The 9,102-nt window shown below is 37.4% G+C and overlaps 1 protein-coding gene across 2 annotated transcripts; it reads right to left on the minus strand.

The window, feature by feature from the left end:
* Nucleotides 1-97: 97 nt before the first annotated feature.
* LOC101164807 (sterile alpha motif domain-containing protein 3) lies at nucleotides 98-7,526 on the minus strand. Of its 2 annotated transcripts, XM_020705349.3 has the most exons (7): nucleotides 7,390-7,526; nucleotides 5,804-5,834; nucleotides 3,133-3,241; nucleotides 1,921-2,914; nucleotides 1,463-1,636; nucleotides 1,201-1,290; nucleotides 98-950 (listed from the first exon to the last, which is right to left on the minus strand). In XM_020705349.3, the coding sequence occupies exons 4-7, from the start codon at nucleotides 2,875-2,877 to the stop codon at nucleotides 615-617; spliced, it is 1,557 nt and encodes a 518-aa protein (XP_020561008.1). In that variant the 5' UTR covers nucleotides 2,878-2,914; nucleotides 3,133-3,241; nucleotides 5,804-5,834; nucleotides 7,390-7,526; the 3' UTR covers nucleotides 98-614. The 2 variants fall into 2 exon arrangements, with proteins under 2 accessions (XP_020561008.1, XP_078807695.1); XM_078951569.1 differs by having other exon boundaries at nucleotides 3,133-5,834.
* Between the last annotated feature and the right edge of the window lie 1,576 nt (nucleotides 7,527-9,102).

A 9,102-nucleotide genomic window follows, 5' to 3' on the forward strand; every position in this document is an offset into this window, starting at 1 on the left:
TCGGTCAGAGTTAGAATTTAACACAAAGCAATGAAAAAATGCAATATTAAATCCACAACTAAGAAAAAAACATAACTTTATATTAAAGACAATCTCAATAATTTGTGAAAATTTTTATTTCAAAAGCATTGCTATTGAAATAGTATAAAATTATCTTTTTGAAACAAAGAAAAGAACAACATTTAAAACTCACATATGTGTCAATGTTTGTTGTAAAATTTTATGGAGATATACGCATAGTATCATTGCAAGTAGTAATACCAGTTGGCTTACCATCTTAAACACTGTAACACAACTAAAATATAGAACCATTTTTTTTCACATGTCACTGTGCGGGATGATGTTTCGGTGTGTGTGTGTGCGCGTGTGTGTGTCACAAAACAGAACAAATAACTTGCTTTCTCCTAAACAGTACACTTCAAAGTTTACAATTACACATTTTACAAATGTGTCAAAAATAAGTCCAACTGAACTAACACAGGAATTTGTTCAGAACATTTTTGCATCTTTCCATAAACAGAGACTCCTAAAACAGTTCACAAAAATGTAAATTCCAACTGTAGAGAATTCAAACAAAAATAATGTGTCACCTGCTTTTTTTCTGAAGAACGTCTCTACATTGTTCTCTGAAGCAGTTTGTTCCGCAGTCCATGAACGCGAGCAGAGCATGCACTACCCCCAATGTCCATGATTACCTTTTGGATGAATTCAAAGGTGTACTTCAGTTCCTTTGGATAATCGATGTTGAGGCAGTAAAGTAGTCCGATCAGCACTGCAAAGCCATTTGGTAGATCTCGCAACTCCCGCAAAACGATGCACCCCTCCAAGATTATGGAAACATTCACAACGTTCTTTGACTGAGCTGTCATCTCCGTGTTTTGGTCTGTGGTGACGAGTAGGCTGACACTCAATTCTTTCGTCTCTGCTGGGACCTCTGCAGCGTCCATGGTCTAAAGTAAAAAAAGAGAACAAAATGTGTATATATAACCCTAGCATTCAAAATGTGTTTTGTTTAGGTTATTTCTTCTGACGCCTGTGCTTCAGCCTTTTATCTGCAGGGGTTAAAGATGGTCACCAATATACATGGGGAGGAAACTCTACAGATCTTCACATCAATACAGATAGTGAGATATTTGAAGGACTGTCCTTTAAATTTTAACATCATGCATTATAGCAATACTGGGAGTGTTTCAATCTTACCTCTGAGAACCTAATGAAGTTTGAGACATCTTCTTTTAAGATGAATGGAAGTGCAAGAAGTGCAGTGGATCTCCTGTTCTGGTTGGACTTCTGTAACACCACCAAAACAAGCATTTCGGCTTTAGAGCCACAAATACACAAACATTGAACAGCTGAAATTATTTTATCTACTTTGTAAAAATCTTTTAACCTATTTATACCTGCAAATCAGTATTTTCATAAACAGATGATCATACCAAACATTTCAGTTTTATGTACTTACAACAGAATCAAAAGACACAAGAAGACTCTGGAGCTTGGCATCATGTCCCAGATTTGTTTTCCGTTGCTTTTGTGCTTCATACAAGTTGATCAATCTTGGCAAATATCGATCAAGTCCACTCAGGAAGGACTTCAGAAGGTCAGCAGATACTAGACGTGTGAACTCAGCACCAATCTTTGAAGAGTGAAAACCAAACATTTTACATGCAGAAAAACAGGTTGCTCATTCCTGGACAAATACAAAACATGTTAAATGGATATAAAAGTGAAGCAATATTTTAATTGCATAATCAGGCATTGCTATGACAAATGTAACATTTTGACAAACTAAAACTAGTGATAGATGTCAAAAATACTAAACTTACCTTTTATGTATGTTTTGTCAAGACAAGCCAAAACTGTGTCAAAACTATTTCAATTGTAATGAAGGAGGAACGTGTGAATAATGTTGGAACTCACCTGTCTTTCTGAAAACAAAGCTGGCCACCTGCTTTGAATCTCCGTCACAAGTGGCTCGTTCCCAACTATTTCCTTTCTGCGAAGTGCAAAGGTCTGGCCCATAAGTGAATTAATTAGATAATAATCTGGCTTCTTCTTCTTGACTTCATCTAGTAGAGATTCTCTGTCCTCCTCAAGGCTGTTGGAAGTTCTTCCTTGAGGGAAGTCTGGGAGAAAATTGGTCTCGCACCGCCTTGCTTTCTTCATCTTTCTGGTTATCTGCCCTGCTGACCTCTTGCGGTTTACTGCAAGCTCACGCGATCCAGCAATACGAAACTTCTGACGCAGGTTCCCCATCTTGAAACTGAGACTAAACTTCCAGCAGTAGAATCCCTCTTTTGAACCTGGCTCTTTTAAGCATGGGTGTTTCTCAACCAGGGCTTTGGCAACTTCTTCTATTTGTTTCTGAGTTGGATAGGCATTGTACTCATACATGGCACGACCAACCTTGTCAAGAATGTCGATTTTTATGTCAGTGTGAGACGAGAGAGGCAAAAGGGAACCATCCCTCTGATAATCTTCATTTCCTCGACTGAGCTTTAACTCAATGTCATAAGAGAAAGTGGGTATGGGGAACGGATTCGGCCAGGGTTTTGAGCGTCCAGATGTCTCGCCTGAGGACCAACAAGATGTGTCTAAGCTTTCAGTGTCCGGTGTGTCGTCTGACTGTGGAATGCTTGGTGGTGCCTTCATGATGACCTTTAGTTTAATTTTTTCACCATGTAAATCCTGCATGTTGTTGAGATTACAGAATTCCCCTCTGAATTCTTCATCTTGAAATTGGATGATCATCTCGCCCTCGCCTTCCAGGTTCAAACGGGTCATTAACATCAACTTCAGCTCATCCACTGTCTCTGGAAGAGCTTCAGTACAAACTCTCTGAATGTTGTCATCTGAAAGTATGACATGAAGCAACATGCTGGCTTGATGTTGATGGGAAAATACGGAAAAAGATCTGGGGATAAAATGAGACATGGGTATCAGACAGCCATAACACTGCAAGTTTTTTGTTGATAAGATGAAACACAAAATCACACATCCAAGTGTTACAGAAACTAATCAACAGACATATGATCCCTGACTCTTTTGGACATCATTTTGATCCCCTTACAACATCCTTGTTAATATGTTGAAACTTTACAAACAAACATGACAAAAAAATGTAAATAATACCTCTAATGTAGTAGAAAATCCTTGGGTGAGACCAAGAGTCTTCCTTGAAGGTGGTAAGGAGATAGTGGGCAGTAGCTGTTCAGTTCTTCTGGTTCAGCAATAACTACATCTGCAGAAGATTTCTTGTTAAGTTCATAACATCTGAGGTGCTCCAAGTACCAGCAAGAAAAACGCTCAATGATGAATGAAGCCTTGTTTGCAACAATTAGTACTTTGAGAATTTTGCCAAAATCTGGGAGGCCACTTGTGCTACCAAGAGACACAAACATGCCCTCAGCGTACACAGTGCCATGCAGAGAGGCGCGAGATGTAAGACACACGGATGAGACATCTTTGTACTTTGACTTGATGGCCTGTCTCAGTGAATAATCCAAAATGTCTGGAGAAACATGAATCACATTCCTGGCTTCCACTGGGGGCTTAAAAAGACTGGGCAGGTCAAGGAAGTAGGCCAGCATGAGTTGATGTCTTTTAGCTAATGTGAGCAAAACATTTTTAAAATTGTTCACATCACGGACAACTTTTTTAAAAAAACTGTGCTTAGCTTCAAAACGGATAGTCCAACAGTCAAGTAATGGTCCAAAACAACGAATGAGGTAGGGATAATGTTCTATAAAATGATGTTTGGGTCGTAACTTGAAGTCCGGGAAATCCTCCTGCAGGAACTGCCTGTGGTTCGATATTTTGTACTCCAAATAGCACAATGATTCAGTTGTAAACACAGAAGAGGAAAGAAGTTCCACAATGTCTTTCAGTTCAAGCAATATTCTCCAAGTTGTGTTGTTCTCTGGAATCAGATGACCAACCATCAGGGGTAGCAACCGCAAAAGAGTCCAATTCTCATGTCCATTGCCCCCAATTGTTCCATGAGCTTTAAAAGTCTTTGTTAGTCTTTGAGGTTGGTTAGTCTTGTCTGAGAAGGAATATGGGAAGTTCTGAATGGCAGTGTTTAATTCGTCAAGTGTGAAATATCCGTCAGAAATCAATTTCCGCAGACACAAGCTAAGTTCAACAGGCACAATTCCCTCTAGTAAGTCATGTAGGACATCAGGTGGGAATCCCGTTACAGCGTGAAAATAGGTCAACTTGTTTAAAACACAGTCATTTTTGACACCATCAACACACAACAAATCAGTGTCCTGTTTGAGCTTTGATACACTGGCTTCATAAGACAGTTTAGTTCTGAGAGGAAAAAAATCTTTTCCAACTTCAATTGTCTGAATATCCCTGCGACTTGCCAAACAAAACCTGCAAAACTTATCTACATTAAAAGATTCCTGAAAACCAGCAAGAGAATGTGCTCCTAAGTTATCAGCAGAGACAAAACCCACAGTACCTTTGACATTTGCCCCTAACCGCTGGATAAAAACACCTTGGTTTTCAAGTATTTGGATGTCTTTCAAAAGAGCATCTAAAACAATATCATAACCAAATTTTTTTAAATCAGCACTCTTACACAAAACTGCAAGGTAAATAGATGACAGGGCAGATCTATGTTTGATTGGAAGATTTAAGATTACCCAATACACAGCACACACTTTATGTTTTTTTCTAGAGGTACCTAATGGGTTACACACCTCAAATTCATCGATATACAAACCAACTGCTATTGATAACTCATCTCTGGAGATTAGTGGATTTTCTTTGAAGAAAAGGCCATCACGAAATGACTTAAACTGGTCAGGCTGTGAATTAACACAAGATTTATCTAATACTTTGTCAAGGATCTCATTCCTACTCAGCAATTCAGTTAAGACACGAAGTATGGGCACATACACAAAACTTTTTTTCTCATCTGCATCCAGTAAATACTCTACTGGTTCAATGACTGGAAAATTATCTTTGAAAAAATTTGATCTTTTGTGATCAGAGCCAAATGGACCACTCTTTAAAAGAAAACCAAGTGGATTTGTTTCTTTTACAACCTCTGTCAATAATGCCAACAGGGGTCCTTCAGAGTTACAGTTGTGCTCCTTCAACACATTTTCAATTGATTTCTTTGTGTACTCTCCAGCTAAAGTACCAATATCATAGAGTGATTCTACTATTTCCTGTGTAGCTGACTTAGATACATGAAGGACTGTCTGCATACGCAAGAATAAGGACGCTAGTCTATGCTTGATTGACTCTTCATTAACTTCTTCAAATTCCTCCTCTACTAAAAAATCACCTTGAGAGACATCACTGTCTATTGCTGTAACATCAGATATCTCACTTGCTGTTGCTGGTAGATCATGAATTAATTCTGGTCTTAAATCATTCAAAACACAACCACTATGATATCTACTTCTATGTGATGTATATGTGGAATATACATTTGACTTAAAAAGACAATGCTGGAAAGGGCACCTTAAAGTTTCCTTATTTTTCAAATGGACTCGCAGATGAACAAAGTAATTTTGAAGTGTACATGACTTTGAAAACTCACATAGTTCACAATGCAATCTATATGTAACAATGCTACTTCCAGGAGTTACAGAATCTTGAATTTGACTAGTCACTGTTTCATGCTTAAGTAAATGATTTTTGAGAGCCACCTGAGTCTTAAAAGTGCAAACACAGTCACTGTAGATGCAGGGCAAGGGACAAGACCTGCTGTAATGTCCGTGCTTCAACTTGTAGTGTCTTATTACACTGCGCTGATTAGATGTGGAAAATATGCAAAACTTACATGTCCACTTCATATAGACTTTTCTCCCTTCCTGTAATAAAAAAAAGACATTTAGTTAAGGTGATATGCTGGCAGCTGCATGAAGATGACCTCTCGCAAAATACAGCAAAGCTTGTCTCAATTCCTTATGTTGCCCTTGTGATGGTTTGTGCGGAAAAGGAGTGTGCTGCTTTAAAAAAAAAGTTTAAAATAGTCTTGCACAGCACAAAAATCATTTAATAGTAGCACCAAAGCAGAACAAGCAAGATTGCAGACTGTTGCATTAAAATTAAAGGTATTTTACCATTATATAAAAGCAAAAGTCCAAAGCAGGATAAACCATTTAACCATTTTAAATTTTAAATAACTTTAACACAGTGCTTCTAAATTATATTTTCAAAACCCCCTGGAAAAAAGTAAATGTTTCGCACCCCCTACTCACTGCGCTTTCTATAAAAATTGTGCAAGTGTACCTAAAATTGTATTCTTTTTAACATTAACAAAAGCAAAATAAATAAACTTTAAACAAATGCTAATTTTATTTTTCCAACACAGAAACTTTCTTATAGTCTAAAACAGAAAAAAAAAAATCTTACAGTGACTGAAATAAAAATCTGTCAGTCCTTATTTAAACTAGAAACATTTTTGACCAACTGAACCATTGATGCTGAGAAAAATAATTAAATCAATAAATAATATTAAATTTAAATTGATCTGAACCATTAACACAGCAGCACCAATATATATAATGTTTTTAGTATATTAGGAAAATACTAAAATATCTAATATAAAATACTAATATACAATATTAGAAATTCCAAATATCTTGCAACGCAAATAGTAAAAATCCTCCAAAAAACATCACTACATTAATAAACCATTGATTCCACATCCCAGCAGCAGAGCGGGATCCGATCAGCAGCCTGCCCCCCACCCCCCACTGGCGCACCTGTTTCTGTGTGTGTGGGTGTGTGTGTGTGTGTGTGTGGGTGTGTGTGTGTGTCCCGCAACACACGGGGCTGCTACTTAAATATTTTTGGTTTTTCAGCGGATCCCAGCGACAAGAGGAAAACTTTCGGGACACGTATAGTCTATGGAAACAGAAGAATCTTCAAGAAATGAGCGGAGCTGCCCGCAGACTTCGCGCTGCGCTGATAGAGTTATACTGCTCAGTCCAAAAAGCCGCGATTTTCAAATTTTCTATTAAGGGTCACCGCGCCGACATCCTGCTGCCGGAGGCAGATTTGCCGGCGTATCATTCAATCAGAGTGCAATGTGAAAACAGCTTAAAGGAACAAGTTGTACTGATTTTCTGTCTTCACTAATGAAATGCAGTCTGCATTTTTCCTCTGCATACACACAGACAAATCCAATTTCCAGCAACTAGCCAGACACTTTTCCAACCAAATACATACAACCATTCCATAACTTAAACAGTGGGTTAATGTAACGAAAAGACATACTAAGAGGCTTTTATATGACATTTCAGATAGCTAGATAATTATGCTAGCTAGCATTGCAAGTCTGCATTGCGCACAAGGCACAGAGAAAACAGCCACCCTGTTAAGTTTGACACTCATATAATAAAAATAAAGTTATGGACTTACCTTTTAACTGATCGAAGTCCTCTTGTGAGTTTAAATGTAGTGCAGAAAAATATACTCCTTTGTCCACTAAAAGGCGATTCCAACATGTGAGGAAAATGGACGTATGTGACCTCATTTCATGTGAGTGTGCAGGCACAGGTTGACCAAGGGCACTGTGCAGGGGCAGTGTACTGAGCATGTCCAAAACCTATCTCACTTTTGTACAAGTTGGCGAAAATTAAACTTTAAAGTATACTTAACTATTTATTTAGTCGCAAGGATTAAAACCTAATATTTCTAGTTGTCTCCACTTTTTGAAAAAGTTTAGTTGACCTGACTCAAGAAAATAAGTAAGAAGAACTAAAAATGAAAATTCTTTTTTGCAGTGTACCCGCAGTTCCGCTTTTTACAGGTAGGTGTCACTAAACCTCTTTGAAGTAAACTCAAGTAATTCAGTAAGCAAAATCATGTGACAAACGGGAGCCATTATGATTTGAAAAAAAAAGCCAACGATGGGTGTTGAATATGATGGGAAGTCACTTGTTGAACATAAAAAAAATCAGTATTTGGCACTAAAAAGGGATTTAGTATCAAATGATGATGACCACTGAATGTCTGCAGCATGTGTTTGATCCTGCTGAGCTTGCACATTTTTGGGTTAAATACATTCTCTGAAAAAGACCTCTAAGAGTATGCAGGTATAGACTTATTTTCAGTTAGAAATAGACCTTTAGTTTGTCAATCATCATCCACCCCTTTGTCAGAAACGAACATTCCTGCAGTTTATTGGGGTGTCAGAAGAATGCTTTGATACATGGTTAAAATAAAAAAACAAGTGAATAATTATGAAAAGTTAGTACCGTAGTCATGTCCATTTGATTACAAAAATGACTGAAAACTCTTAAAATATAGTAACAGGATGCAAACATTGATTATTTTTGTCTCTTTAACTGGAACTACAACTTTAGCCAAAAAACCTAAGCAAGGGTTCTCACTTTTGACCTCAAGAGGGTGCACTTGTATGTGATGTTCTTTTGAGAAGCATCCATGCTATGATCAAAACTAAAAGACACACATTCAGGCGAATAGCATCACCAACATCTATAACCTTTGTTTTGGTCTAAAATGCTTTTACTGAAACATCTTTCTTCTACATGAGATTAGATCTAAAGGGACAAAAATACAGTAAAAGCAGTGGGATGCTGCTTTATTGTTTAACAGGTATCTCTAGATTTTTTATTGTGCAGTAAATAAAACTGCCTCTGATCAGAAAAAGAGGTCTTTCAGATGTAAACTGCTGACATAAACTATGGAAGAGATCCCTAAATACTTTCAACATCAAAACTACTGTAATTTAGGAATCAAAACTGTTGTTACTTCCCAAATACAGGAAGAAATGAAAAGCTTCCAGCAGAAAAGAAAATGGCACATAAATGTATTTTATCTTTTTCAGTTTGGGACTGACAGATTGGGTTCCACATTGATCACAACATGGTTTAAAACATTTGGTTCTTCTAGCAGCATGTGGTGCAAAATGATTAGTTATAACACATTTTTTACAGTCACTTTTACTGTGCAGGGATAAAAAAAATGACTTCAAACCATGGCAGCTAATCTTCTTGTCAAAAGTGGGCGCAGATGGTGAGGCCCTACATGCATGGAGAAATGAAGGGGATGAAAATGTAACTCCTTTTTCTTTATCAAACCAAAGAAAGTATATTTATAATAATAAAA

The sequence above is a fragment of the Oryzias latipes genome, chromosome 8 (genome assembly GCF_053564925.1).
Source record: "Oryzias latipes strain Hd-rR chromosome 8, Olatipes_Hd-rR_3.1".
NCBI lineage: Eukaryota > Metazoa > Chordata > Actinopteri > Beloniformes > Adrianichthyidae > Oryzias > Oryzias latipes.